Raw genomic sequence first — 17,500 nt, forward strand, 5'->3', positions numbered from 1 at the left:
TCACATATGCACAGAAACTTCAGAAACCCTCGGCGGGGCTATAACCATGAAAGGGACATGGAAAGATGCAAGCTAAACGTTTGAATTTTTTTTTTTTTTTTACATCTGTTTTACAACCAACAGTAATGCAAACTACCATTTTGAATTGAAATATTCTATCATTTACATGATTTCTGTGATTCATCATAATTATGGATTGTGACGACGAGGCAAGAAAGGTTTTGCGTTTTCAACATATATTAGACACAAATAAGAGTGAATGTGTGCATGTTTTAAAAGGTAAAGTGTATTATTCTACACAACACTTTTTTTGGCAGGTAAACTTGTAGCACACTTCATTTGCTAACATACACATGACTACTTTTATTCAAGTAGCCTAATCTAATTCATTAGCATTAATAAACACAAGTTTCCCATGGAGTACCCCAAGGTTCTGTTCTGGGTCCACTTCTATTTTTTATCTACATGCTTCCTTTTTCTCAGATCATCTGGTGTCATGGTTTTAATTTCCAGTTATGCTAAAGATACACACATCTATCTTTCTGCTCAGCCAATTCCATTACATCATGCCTAAATGATCCCAAAGTATGGATGCTTAAAAACTTAAGCATCCAAAAAGGAGTAGTTCACTTTAAAATGAAAATTAGCCCATGATTTACTCACCCTCCAGTCATCCTAGGTGTACATGACTTTCTTCTTTCAGACCAATATAATTGGTTTTATATAAAAAATGTCCTGGCTTTTCCAAGCTTTATAATGACAGTGAATGGCTTTTTCTGTTTTGAAGTGCATAAAAGTGCATGTATCCATCATAAAAGTGCTCCACACTGCTCCGGGGGGTTAATAAAGGCCTTCTTTATAAAGTTTTAAATATGATTTTTTTTTTACACAAACTCATCGATTTGCTTTAGAAGGCCTTTATTAACCCCTCGGAGCCTGAGGAGGACTTTTATGATAGATAGATGCACTTTTATGATAGATAGATGCACTTTTATGATAGATAGATGCACTTTTATGATGGATGGATGCACTTTTATGATGGATGGAGGACTTTTATGATGGATAGATGCACTTTTATGATGAATGGATGCATTTTTATGATGGATAGATGCACTTTTATGATGAATAGATGCACTTTTATGATGGATAGATGCACTTTTTTGATGGATGGATCCACTTTTATGATGGATAGATGCACTTTTATGATGGATAGATGCACTTTTATGATGGATGGATGCGCTTTTATGATGGATGGATGCACTTTTATGATGAATAGATGCACTTTTATGATGAATAGATGCACTTTTATGGTGGATAGATGCACTTTTTTGATGGATGGATCCACTTTTATGATGGATAGAAGCACTTTTATGATGATAGATGCACTTTTATGGTGGATAGATGCACTTTTATGATGGATGGATGCACTTTTATGGTGGATAGATGCACTTTTATGATGGATAGATGCACTTTTATGATGGATGGATGCACTTTTATGGTGGATGGATGCACTTTTATGATGGATAGATGCACTTTTATGATGAATAGATGCACTTTTATGATGGATAGATGCACTTTTATGATGGATAGATGCACTTTTTTGATGGATATGTGCACTTTTATGATGGATGGATGCACTTTTATGATGGATGGATGCACTTTTATGATGAATAGATGCACTTTTATGATGGACAGATGCACTTTTATGATGGATAGATGCACTTGTATGATAGATGCACTTTTATGATGGATAGATGCACTTTTATGATGGATAGATGCACTTTTATGATGGACAGATGCACTTTTATCATGGATAGATGCACTTTTATGATGGATAGATGCACTTTTATGATGGACAGATGCACTTTAATGATGGATAGATGCACTTTTATGATGGATAGATGCACTTGTATGATAGATGCACTTTTATGATGGATAGATGCACTTTTATGATGGACAGATGCACTTTTATGATGGATAGATGCACTTTTATGATGGATAGATGCACTTTTATGATGGACAGATGCACTTTTATGATGGATAGATGCACTTTAATGATGGATAGATGCACTTTTATGATGGATAGATGCACTTGTATGATAGATGCACTTTTATGATGGACAGATGCACTTTTATGATGGATAGATGCACTTTTATGATGGACAGATGCACTTTTATGATGGATAGATGCACTTTTATGATGGACAGATGCACTTTTATGATGGACAGATGCACTTTTATGATGGATAGATGCACTTTTATGATGAATAGATGCACTTTTATGATGGATAGATGCACTTTTATGATGGATAGATGCACTTGTATGATAGATAGATGCACTTTTATGATGGACAGATGCACTTTTATGATGGACAGATGCACTTTTTTGATGGATAGATGCACTTTTATGATGGACAGATGCACTTTTATGATGGATAGATGCACTTTTATGATGGATAGATGCACTTTTATGATGGACAGATGCACTTTTATGATAGATAGATGCACTTTTATGATGAATAGATGCACTTTTATGATGGATAGATGCACTTGTATGATAGATGCACTTCAATGATGGATAGATGCACTTTTATGATGGATAGATGCACTTTTATGATGGATAGATGCACTTCAATGATGGATAGATGCACTTTTATGATGGATAGATGCACTTTTATGATGGACAGATGCACTTTTATGATGGATAGATGCACTTTTATGATGGATAGATGCACTTTTATGATGGACAGATGCACTTTTATGATGGATAGATGCACTTTTATGATGGATATATACACTTATGATGGATGGATGCACTTTTATGATGGATATATACACTTATGATGGATGGATGCACTTTTATGATGGATGGATGCACTTTTATGATGGATAGATGCACTTTTATGATGGATAGATGCACTTGTATGATAGATGCACTTTTATGATGGATAGATGCACTTTTATGATGGATAGATGCACTTTTATGATGGATAGATGCACTTGTATGATAGATGCACTTTTATGATGGATGCACTTTTATGATGGATAGATGCACTTGTATGATAGATGCACTTTTATGATGGATAGATGCACTTTTATGATAGATGCACTTTTATGATGGATAGATGCACTTTTATGATGGATATATACACTTATGATGGATAGATGCACTTTTATGATAGATGCACTTTTATGATGGATAGATGCACTTTTATGATGGATAGATGCACTTTTATGATAGATGCACTTTTATGATGGATAGATGCACTTGTATGATAGATGCACTTTTATGATGGACAGATGCACTTTTATGATGGATAGATGCACTTGTATGATAGATGCACTTTTATGATGGATAGATGCACTTTTATGATAGATGCACTTTTATGATGGATAGATGCACTTTTATGATGGACAGATGCACTTTTATGATGAATAGATGCACTTTTATGATGATAGATGCACTTGTATGATAGATGCACTTTTATGATGGATAGATGCACTTTTATGATGATAGATGCACTTTTATGATGGACAGATGCATTTTTATGATGGACAGATGCACTTTTATGATGGATAGATGCACTTTTATGATGGACAGATGCATTTTTATGATGGATAGATGCACTTTTATGATGGATAGATGCAATTTTATGATGGATAGATGCAATTTTATGATGGATAGATACACTTTTATGATGGATAGATGCACTTTTATGATGGATAGATGCACTTTTATGATGGACAGATGCATTTTTATGATGGATAGATGCACTTTTATGATGGATAGATGCAATTTTATGATGGATAGATGCACTTTTGTGATGGATAGATGCACTTTTGATGGATAGACGCACTTTTATGATGGATAGATGCACTTTTATGATGGATAGATGCACTTTTGTGATGGATAGATGCAATTTTATGATGGATAGATGCACTTTTGTGATGATAGATGCACTTTTGATGGATAGATGCAATTTTATGATGGATAGATGCACTTTTATGATGGATAGATGCACTTTTGATGGATAGATGCAATTTTATGATGGATAGATGCACTTTTATGATGGATAGATATACTTTTATGATGGATAGATGCACTTTTATGATGGATAGATATACTTTTATGATGGATCGATATACTTTTATGATGGATAGATGCACTTTTATGATGGATAGATATACTTTTATGATGGATAGATGCACTTTTGATGGATAAATGCACTTTTATGATGGATATATACACTTTTTATGGATAGATGCAATTTTATGATGGATAGATGCACGTTTATGATGGATAGATGCACTTTTATTATGGATAGATGCACTTTTGATTAGTGGTCGACCGATATGGGTTTTTTGATGGCCGATGCCGATGCCGATATCTTAGAGAGCAGGGCGGCCGATGGCCGATATAAAGCCGATATTTATATATATATATATACACACACACACACACACACACACACACACACACACACACACACACACACTTTATATTTATATAAATCAATATTTAATAAATTTGATAAATTTAATACATATTTAAAAATCTTTAAAATAAACATGCTTAGGCCCTATACTTTAGATGGCAACTTCTTGAATCTGCAATCCTATTACAGAATTTTTCACAAATAAAGTAATTGTTTAAAAATATATTAAATATGTGAATAAAAAGGAAGTAAACACTGTAACAGGGCACTCAGTAATCTGGTAATTAATCAGTAATCACTGATAATCTTATTTTTTCAAATAAAGACTTTTTTTTTACTTTGACTTTTGACAAGGTAACGTTAATTTTACATACAGCACACAGTGAAAACGACATGAATATGACACAGTGGGCCACTGGATATAGCACAGCATATTTTAAAATGAAGGATTTAAAGTGTTTCGATCGAGTCTCCTGTGAAGCTGATCTTCTGTTCGCATTCACTCACTGCGCACGGACCGTCACTCGCAGGAACACGTTTATGCAGGCTACAAACGCACACTTCACAAGATATCACAGCTGGATTCGATTAAATCTGCAAGGTTTGTGAAATTAAATGTTTATTAGATATTCAGAGATTTGTTTAAATTATGTAGATGCGCATTTGCTGAATGTTGACGGTAAATGAGAAAGTATTTTAAGCTGATTGTTTGCCTTTTCGGTTACAAATAATATAAAAGCAAACGTATTACTTTTTCGCATACCATTTACTTTCTTTGACCAGTTCTGTAGCCACCGGTTCTGTCTAAGAAAAAGTATTAGATCTGACTGACAGAGATCATAATGAAGACGGAGAATGTGAGTGAGCGCTGTGTTCTCTTCTGGTGCTGGTGTTCTCTTCTCAGGTGCTGGTGTTCTCAGCGCCGCCCGTCAAAATAAAAGTCCCGCTTCCAACACATCGGCCAATCAGAAAAACTTATCGGCCGATGCCGATATTTTAAAAAAGCCAAATATCGGCCGATATATCGGCCGTGGCGATATATCGGTCGACCACTACTTTTGATGGATAGATGCACTTTAATGATGGATAAATGCACTTTTATGATGGATAGATGCACTTTTATGATGGATAGATGCACTTTTAAGATGGATAAATGCACTTTTATGATGGATAGATGCACTTTCATCATGGACAGATGCACTTTTAAGATGGATAAATGCACTTTTATGATGGATAGATGCACTTTCATGATGGATAGATGCACTTTTATGATAGATAGATGCACTTTTATGATGGATAGATGCACTTTTAAGATGGATAAATGCACTTTTAAGATGGATAAATGCACTTTTATGATGGATAGATGCACTTTTAAGATGGATAAATGCACTTTTATGATGGATAGATGCACTTTCATGATGGATAGATGCACTTTTATGATAGATAGATGCACTTTTATGATGGATAGATGCACTTTCATGATGGATAGATGCACTTTTATGATGGACAGATGAACTTTTATGATGGATAGATGCACTTTTATGATGGATAGATGCACTTTTATGATGGATAGATGCACTTTCATCATGGACAGATGCACTTTTATGATAGATAGATGCACTTTTAAGATGGATAAATGCACTTTTATGATGGATAGATGCACTTTCATCATGGACAGATGCACTTTTATGATAGATAGATGCACTTTTATGATGGATAGATGCACTTTTATGATGATAGATGCACTTTTACGATGGATAGAAGCACTTTTCTGATGGATAGAAGCACTTTTATGATGGATAGATGCACTTTTATGATGGATATATACACTTTTATGATGGATAGATGCACTTTTATGATGGATAGATGCACTTTTAAGATGGATAAATGCACTTTTAAGATGGATATATACACTTTTATGATGGATAGATGCACTTTTATGATGGATAGATGCACTTTTAAGATGGATAAATGCACTTTTATGATGGATAGATGCACTTTCATCATGGATAGATGCACTTTTATGATAGATAGATGCACTTTTATGATGGATAGATCCACTTTTATCATGGATAGAAGCCCTTTTATGATGGATATATACACTTTTATGATGGATAGATGCACTTTTATGATGATAGATGCAGTTTTATGATGGATATATACACTTTTATGATGGATAGATCCACTTTTATGATGGAAAGATGCACTTTTATGATGGATAGATGCACTTTTATGATGGATAGATGCACTTTTATGATGGATAGATCCACTTTTATGATGGATATATACACTTTTATGATGGATAGATCCACTTTTATGATGATAGATGCACTTTTATGATGGATAGATGCACTTTTATGATGGATAGATGCACTTTTATGATGGATAGATGCACTTTTATGATGGATATATACACTTTTATGATGGATAGATGCACTTTTATGATGGATAGATCCACTTTTATGATGGATAGATGCACTTTTATGATGGATAGATGCACTTTTATGATGGATTATACACTTTTATGATGGATAGATCCACTTTTATGATGATAGATGCAGTTTTATGATGGATATATACACTTTTATGATGGATAGATCCACTTTTATGATGGATAGATCCACTTTTATGATGGATAAATGCACTTTTATGATGGATAGATGCACTTTTATGATGGATATATACACTTTTATCATGGATAGAAGCCCTTTTATGATGGATATATACACTTTTATGATGGATAGATGCACTTTTATGATGGATATATACAATTTTATGATGGATAGATGCACTTTTATGATGGATAGATGCACTTTTATGATGGATATATACACTTTTATGATGGATAGATCCACTTTTATGATGGATAGATGCACTTTTATGATGGATATATACACTTTTATGATGGATAGATCCACTTTTATGATGGATAGATGCACTTTTATGATGGATAGATGCACTTTTATGATGGATATATACACTTTTATGATGGATAGATCCACTTTTATGATGGATAGATGCACTTTTATGATGGATATATACACTTTTATGATGGATAGATCCACTTTTATGATGGATAGATGCACTTTTATGATGGATATATACACTTTTATGATGGATAGATCCAATTTTATCATGGATAGAAGCCCTTTTATGATGGATATATACACTTTTATGATGGATAGATGCACTTTTATGATGGATAGATGCACTTTTATGATGGATATATACACTTTTATGATGGATAGATGCACTTTTATGATGGATAGATCCACTTTTATGATGGATAGATGCACTTTTATGATGGATAGATGCACTTTTATGATGGATTATACACTTTTATGATGGATAGATCCACTTTTATGATGATAGATGCAGTTTTATGATGGATATATACACTTTTATGATGGATAGATCCACTTTTATGATGGATAGATCCACTTTTATGATGGATAGATGCACTTTTATGATGGATAGATGCACTTTTATGATGGATATATACACTTTTATGATGGATAGATCCACTTTTATGATGGATAAATGCACTTTTATGATGGATAGATGCACTTTTATGATGGATATATACACTTTTATCATGGATAGAAGCCCTTTTATGATGGATATATACACTTTTATGATGGATAGATGGACTTTTATGATGGATATATACAATTTTATGATGGATAGATGCACTTTTATGATGGATAGATGCACTTTTATGATGGATATATACACTTTTATGATGGATAGATCCACTTTTATGATGGATAGATGCACTTTTATGATGGATATATACACTTTTATGATGGATAGATCCACTTTTATGATGGATAGATGCACTTTTATGATGGATAGATGCACTTTTATGATGGATATATACACTTTTATGATGGATAGATCCACTTTTATGATGGATAGATGCACTTTTATGATGGATATATACACTTTTATGATGGATAGATCCACTTTTATGATGGATAGATGCACTTTTATGATGGATATATACACTTTTATGATGGATAGATCCAATTTTATCATGGATAGAAGCCCTTTTATGATGGATATATACACTTTTATGATGGATAGATCCACTTTTATGATGGATAGATGCACTTTTATGATGGATATATACACTTTTATGATGGATAGATCCACTTTTATGATGGATAGATGCACTTTTATGATGGATAGAAGCACTTTTATGATGGATATATACACTTTTATGATGGATAGATCCACTTTTATGATGGACAGATGCACTTTTATGATGGATAGATGCACTTTTATGATGGATAGAAGCACTTTTATGATGGATATATACACTTTTATGATGGATAGATGCATTTTTATGATGGATAGATCCACTTTTATGATGGATATATACACTTTTATGATGGATAGAAGCACTTTTATGATGGATAGATCCACTTTTATGATGGATAGATGCACTTTTATGATGGATAGATGCACTTTTATGATGGATATATACACTTTTAAAATGGATAGATCCACTTTTATGATGGATAGATGCACTTTTATGATGGATAGATGCACTTTTATGATGGATAGATGCACTTTTATGATGGATAGATGCACTTTTATGATGGATATATACACTTTTATGATGGATAGATCCACTTTTATGATGGACAGATTCACTTTTATGATGGATAGATCCACTTTTATGATGGATAGATGCACTTATGATTAGGGATGGGCATTCGATTAAATTTTCTTAGTCGATCGTCGGGAGAATTAACGATCGACTATCGATTAATCATTCATATTTTTATATTCAAATTCATTATTTATTTTTATATTATATACTTTTTATAAATTAAAAATGCAATGAAAATACAAAAATACAGTGCGTTTTTCCTCGATTAGGTCTTTATTACAAGATGATCAACTTGTGGCAGTAAAACTGGACGTTCGGTTAGGCTAAACTTGAAGATATATATGCGCTGCGGTGCTCGAAAGCAACGGAACCTGCAGCTGCGAGTTGGCGTTCTTAAACAGAGACCTTCGTTTGTTCCAAAACAATAAATAATAAAAAAAATCATGTTAAACAATAACTTAACCAAAAACATAATAATACTTAGATCTGACAGGTTTTGTCAAAATGTGCCTCAGAACTATCCAAGAACGGAGTCGAGAAAGAGGGTGAGAGAGATTAGCCTACTTACTGTAACAATCAATTCGGCTAGGCTACTTAACAAAGCCTCATAAAAAATAACTAGTAACTCACATACAACTTCTACACCAGTCTACTGATTTTTGTTGAGAAAGATAAGCATGTTGATGACATGATCTGGGGTCAGACGCGACCGCAACCTGACCGTCAAGCCTCGTTTACACTTTCGCCTGGCTCTGCAGCGCGAGTCTCCACAGACTGCGCGCGCACCTCCCCAAACAGACGAGGCGTTTATACTCGACGCGCTCGCCTGTGAAACACCGAATACCGCAATGACGTCATTTTTGCCGCGCTCACCTTCGCGCTCGAGCGGACGCGTCGAGTGTTAACAAGGCTTCAGTCCAGCCGCTGAAAACACCCGCTCTGAGGAGACTGACGTTGCCGGGATGCACAGGTACCTCCGCGCTAACTTGACCAACCAGCCCGGGGAACACGTTCACTTTCCACTCACACTACGCAACGCAGCAGCATTAGTTTAATGATAATCGATAACAAATTAACGTGATCGACGAAATTCTTAATGATCAATAATCGATCGTCGATTAATCATGCCCATCCCTACTTATGATGGATAGATGCACTTTTATGATGGATATATACACTTTTATGATGGATAGATCCACTTTTATGATGGACAGATGCACTTTTATGATGGACAGATGCACTTTTATGATGGATAGATGCACTTTTATGATGGATATATACACTTTTATGATGGATAGATGCACTTTTATGATGGATATATACACTTTTATGATGGATAGATGCACTTTTATGATGGATAGATGCACTTTTATGATGGATATATACACTTTTATGATGGATATATACACTTTTATGATGGATATATACACTTTTATGATGGATAGATGCACTTTTATGATGGATAGATCCACTTTTATGATGGACAGATGCACTTTTATGATGGATAGATCCACTTTTATGATGGATGGATCCACTTTTATGATGGACAGATGCACTTTTATGATGGATATATAAACTTTTATGATGGATAGATCCACTTTTATGATGGATAGATGCACTTTTATGATGGATAGATCCACTTTTATGATGGATAGATGCACTTTTATGATGGATAGATCCACTTTTATGATGGATGGATCCACTTTTATGATGGACAGATGCACTTTTATGATTGATATATAAACTTTTATGATGGATAGATCCTCTTTTATGATGGATAGATGCACTTTTATGATGGATAGATCCACTTTTATGATGGATAGATGCACTTTTATGATTGATATATACACTTTTATGATGGATAGATCCACTTTTATGATGGACAGATGCACTTTTATGATGGATATATACACTTTTATGATGGATAGATCCACTTTTATGATGGACAGATGCACTTTTATGATGGATAGATCCACTTTTATGATGGATGGATCCACTTTTATGATGGACAGATGCACTTTTATGATGGACAGATGCACTTTTATGATTGATATATACACTTTTATGATGGATAGATCCACTTTTATGATGGATATATACACTTTTATGATGGATAGATCCACTTTTATGATGGATAGATGCACTTTTATGATTGATATATACACTTTTATGATGGATAGATCCACTTTTATGATGGACAGATGCACTTTTATGATGGATATATACACTTTTATGATGGATAGATCCACTTTTATGATGGATAGATGCACTTTTATGATGGATAGATCCACTTTTATGATGGATATATACACTTTTATGATGGATAGATCCACTTTTATGATGGATAGATCCACTTTTATGATGGATATATACACTTTTATGATGGATATATACACTTTTATGATGGATAGATCCACTTTTATGATGGATAGATCCACTTTTATGATGGATATATACACTTTTATGATGGATAGATCCACTTTTATGATGGATAGATCCACTTTTATGATGGATAGATCCACTTTTATGATGGATAGATGCACTTTTATGATGGACAGATGCACTTTTATGATGGATAGATCCACTTTTATCATGGATAGAAGCACTTTTATGATGGATATATACACTTTTATGATGGATAGATCCACTTTTATGATGGATAGATCCACTTTTATGATGGATAGATCCACTTTTATGATGGACAGATGCACTTTTATGATGGACAGATGCACTTTTATCATGGATAGAAGCACTTTTATGATGGATATATACACTTTTATGATGGATATATACACTTTTATGATGGATAGATGCACTTTTATGATGGATATATACACTTTTATGATGGATAGATCCACTTTTATGATGGATAGATGCACTTTTATGATGGATAGATGCACTTTTATGATGGATATATACACTTTTATGATGGATAGATCCACTTTTATGATGGACAGATGCACTTTTATGATGGACAGATGCACTTTTATGATGGATAGATCCACTTTTATGATGGATAGATGCACTTTTATGATGGATAGATGCACTTTTATGATGGATATATACACTTTTATGATGGATAGATCCACTTTTATGATGGATATATACACTTTTATGCTGGATAAATGCACTTTTATGATGGATAGATGCACTTTTATGATGGATATATACACTTTTATGATGGATAGATCCACTTTTATGATGGACAGATGCACTTTTATGATGGACAGATGAACTTTTATGATGGATAGATGCACTTTTATGATGGATAGATCCACTTTTATCATGGATAGAAGCACTTTTATGATGGATATATACACTTTTATGATGGATAGATCCACTTTTATGATGGATAGATGCACTTTTATGATGGATATATACACTTTTATGATGGATAGATGCACTTTTATGATGGATATATACACTTTTATGATGGACAGATACACTTTTATGATGGATAGATGCACTTTTATGATGGATATATACACTTTTATGATGGATATATACACTTATGATGGATAGATGCACTTTTATGATGGATAGATGCACTTTTATGATGGATAGATGCACTTTTATGATGGACAGATACACTTTTATGATGGATAGATGCACTTTTATGATGGATATATACACTTTTATGATGGACAGATACACTTTTATGATGGATAGATGCACTTTTATGATGGATATATACACTTTTATGATGGATATATACACTTATGATGGATAGATGCACTTTTATGATGGATAGATGCACTTTTATGATGGATAGATGCACTTTTATGATGGATATATACACTTTTATGATGGATAGATGCACTTTTATGATGGATAGATGCACTTTTATGATGGATATATACACTTTTATGATGGATATATACACTTTTATGATGGATATATACACTTTTATGATGGATAGATGCACTTTTATGATGGATAAATGCACTTTTAGGATGGATAGATGCACTTTTATCATGGATAGAAGCACTTTTATGATGGATATATACACTTTTATGATGGATGGATGCACTTTTATGATGAATAGATGCACTTTTATGATGGATAGATGCACTTTTATGATGGATATATACACTTTTATGATGAATAGATCCACTTTTATGATGGATAGATGCACTTTTATGATGGATAGATCCACTTTTATGATGGATAGATCCACTTTTATGATGGATAGATGCACTTTTATGATGGATAGATGCACTTTTATGATGGATAGATCCACTTTTATGATGGATAGATGCACTTTTATGATGGATAGATGCACTTTTATGATGGATGTATACACTTTTATGATGGATAGATCCACTTTTATGATGGATAGATGCACTTTTATGATGGATAGATGCACTTTTATGATGGATAGATCCACTTTTATGATGATAGATGCAGTTTTATGATGGATATATACACTTTTATGATGGATAGATGCACTTTTATGATGGATAGATGCACTTTTATGATGGATAGATGCACTTTTATGATGGATAGATCCACTTTTATGATGGATAGATTCACTTTTATGATGGATAGATTCACTTTTATGATGGAAAGATGCACTTTTATGATGGATATATACACTTTTATGATGGATAGATGCACTTTTATGATGGATAGATGCACTTTTATGATGGATATATACACTTTTATGATGGATAGATCCACTTTTATGATGGACAGATGCACTTTTATGATGGATAGATCCACTTTTATGATGGATAGATGCACTTATGATGGATAGATGCACTTTTATGATGGATATATACACTTTTATGATGGATGGATCCACTTTTATGATGGACAGATGCACTTTTATGATGGACAGATGCACTTTTATGATGGATAGATCCACTTTTATGATGGATAGATGCACTTTTATGATTGATATATACACTTTTATGATGGATAGATCCACTTTTATGATGGACAGATGCACTTTTATGATGGATATATACACTTTTATGATGGATAGATCCACTTTTATGATGGATAGATGCACTTTTATGATGGATAGATCCACTTTTATGATGGATATATACACTTTTATGATGGATAGATCCACTTTTATGATGGATAGATCCACTTTTATGATGGATATATACACTTTTATGATGGATAGATCCACTTTTATGATGGATAGATGCACTTTTATGATGGATAGATCCACTTTTATGATGGACAGATGCACTTTTATGATGGATAGAAGCACTTTTATGATGGATATATACACTTTTATGATGGATAGATCCACTTTTATGATGGATAGATCCACTTTTATGATGGATAGATCCACTTTTATGATGGACAGATGCTCTTTTATGATGGACAGATGCACTTTTATCATGGATAGAAGCACTTTTATGATGGATATATACACTTTTATGATGGATAGATGCACTTTTATGATGGATAGATCCACTTTTATGATGGATATATACACTTTTATGATGGATAGATCCACTTTTATGATGGATAGATGCACTTTTATGATGGATAGATGCACTTTTATGATGGATATATACACTTTTATGATGGATAGATCCACTTTTATGATGGACAGATGCACTTTTATGATGGACAGAAGCACTTTTATGATGGATAGATCCACTTTTATGATGGATAGATGCACTTTTATGATGGATAGATGCACTTTTATGATGGATATATACACTTTTATGATGGATAGATCCACTTTTATGATGGATATATACACTTTTATGATGGATAAATGCACTTTTATGACGGATAGATGCACTTTTATGATGGATATATACACTTTTATGATGGATAGATCCACTTTTATGATGGACAGATGCACTTTTATGATGGACAGATGCACTTTTATGATGGATAGATGCACTTTTATGATGGATAGATCCACTTTTATCATGGATAGAAGCACTTTTATGATGGATATATACACTTTTATGATGGATAGATCCACTTTTATGATGGATAGATGCACTTTTATGATGGATATATACACTTTTATGATGGATAGATGCACTTTTATGATGGATATATACACTTTTATGATGGACAGATACACTTTTATGATGGATAGATGCACTTTTATGATGGATATATACACTTTTATGATGGATATATACACTTATGATGGATAGATGCACTTTTATGATGGATAGATGCACTTTTATGATGGATATATACACTTTTATGATGGATAGATGCACTTTTATGATGGATAGATGCACTTTTATGATGGATATATACACTTTTATGATGGACAGATACACTTTTATCATGGATAGAAGCACTTTTATGATGGATATATACACTTTTATGATGGATGGATGCACTTTTATGATGAATAGATGCACTTTTATGATGGATAGATGCACTTTTATGATGGATATATACACTTTTATGATGGATAGATGCACTTTTATGATGGATAAATGCACTTTTAGGATGGATAGATGCACTTTTATCATGGATAGAAGCACTTTTATGATGGATATATACACTTTTATGATGGATGGATGCACTTTTATGATGAATAGATGCACTTTTATGATGGATAGATGCACTTTTATGATGGATATATACACTTTTATGATGAATAGATGCACTTTTATGATGGATATATACACTTTTATGATGATAGATGCACTTTATTGAGCTTCAAACTATTGGTTGCACTTCACTGCCATTATACAGCTCAGAAGCGTCAGGGTGTTTATTAAGTAAGGGATAATGTAGAGCGAGGCGCTTGTTATAGCAAACACAACCCCGACAGGCTGATTAGGACCCCGCCGCGAAGCAGCTTATTACATGACTATCTACCAAATAAATCAATAATTTGACACATAATATTGATTTAAAAAGGAGTTTATTGATTTAAAAACGATTGCATTGCTTTCGCTAAAGAAAATAGTCTGTTCCATCTCTACTGTTAGAATCCATGGCAAAGCTGTTTTTCATGGCAACGGTTTTATACTTAGCAGCGGTGTGTTATCAAGAAATAACAGACTGCATTCTACATTAGAATTCAACCAAGCCATGTAATAATAGATTATAACTCCGATTGTGTTCGTCTGAAAGAAGAGAGTCATATACACCTAGGATGACTTGAGGGTGAACTACTCTTTTAAAACCGAATACTGAAAAAAATGAAATTCTGAATCATTCTGACCCAGAGACGCGTTTCTTCCTCTCATCAGGTGGAGGATGGACAGAACCCGATCCGGCAGATTTTGAGCTGCTGGTTATGATGATCTCCACAGTAGAACCAACATCGGCCACCTGTCAGGTGCGGACATCATACCTGCCCGAGGAGATCCTGTGGGGATACGAGTTCCCGCCCATCGTGTCGCTCTCGTCAATGGGAAAATACGTAGCGGATCTCGCATACTTCGACAAAGTGGTGAAAACTAAGTCCCCGCCCCTTTTTAAACAAACCCCGCCCATTTCCAAACAGACCCCGCCCAGTGGCACCCGTGAAACGGACCCGGAGAAAATGCGCCTGGAGCAAAGCTACCGAGAGGGAACCGATGAGAGACAGAGTGTTCGCATTAGTAACGTATGAAATACATAATCTATCTCCTATAAATATAGAATGATTTGATATGTTGATAATCTTCAGCGGCGCGTTTGAACCAGGATTTTTGCATACGGGCATAAATTGCGTAGCATAACACCAATGTCCTTAAAATCAATTAATTGAAGTTATTGGTAACACTTTACAATAAGGGTCATTAGTTATTGTATTAACTGACATGAACAAACAATGTGCAATACATTTGTTACAGTATTTATTAATATTTGTTAATGTTAGTTAATAAAAATACAGCTGTTTATTGTTAGTTCACAGTGCATTAATTAATGTTAACAAATACAACCTTTGATTTTAATAATGTATTAGTAAATGTTGAAATTAATATTAACTAAGATTAATAAATGCTGTAGAAGTATTGTTTATTCTTAGTGCATGTTAACAAAGGTAGTTAACTAATGTTAAAAACCTTATTGTAAAAGTGTTACCAAGTTATTAATATTGCATGATCAGCATCAACCCAATAAGATGCACAATTATTAACGCAGCATAGGCTGAATAGGAACATTTATAACTTTGTGTATTGCTAGTTTACATTTGGAAAGTTGAAATATAGCATAATGTGCTTTTTAAATTTGATAGACTGTCACACCACAAAGAAAATAAACTAGTTATTAAAAAGGTGAAATGTTTATAAAAATGTTACAGACATTCACGTACACATTATTATGGAAGATTGTTTCCGCCACAGAATAAAAAAGGTAATTGCATTTTTTTATCTCCCAATTCTGAATTTTTTCTTTAGAATTGCATGTTTATATCACGCAATTCTGACTTTATAACACACAATTCTGACTTTATATCATGCAATTCTGACTTTATAACACAATCGCGACTTTATATCACGCAATTCTG

At 33.4% G+C, this 17,500-nt stretch overlaps 1 protein-coding gene across 3 annotated transcripts in view; it reads left to right on the top strand.

The window, feature by feature from the left end:
- The window catches only part of kcnj10b (potassium inwardly rectifying channel subfamily J member 10b), a 41,203-nt gene that overhangs the window by 21,959 nt on the left and 1,744 nt on the right, over positions 1-17,500 (top strand). For all 3 annotated transcript variants that reach the window (XM_077222167.1, XM_077222168.1, XM_077222169.1), the window contains exon 6: positions 16,254-17,500. This exon is cut by the window's right edge and continues 1,744 nt beyond it. In XM_077222167.1, coding sequence (XP_077078282.1) covers positions 16,254-16,618 — 365 coding nt within the window. In that variant the 3' untranslated portion in view covers positions 16,619-17,500. The remainder of the gene's footprint in view (positions 1-16,253) is intronic.

This window comes from Siphateles boraxobius, unplaced genomic scaffold (assembly GCF_051911475.1).
Source record: "Siphateles boraxobius isolate OS27281-9 unplaced genomic scaffold, OSU_SipBor_1 86, whole genome shotgun sequence".
Lineage (NCBI taxonomy): Eukaryota > Metazoa > Chordata > Actinopteri > Cypriniformes > Leuciscidae > Siphateles > Siphateles boraxobius.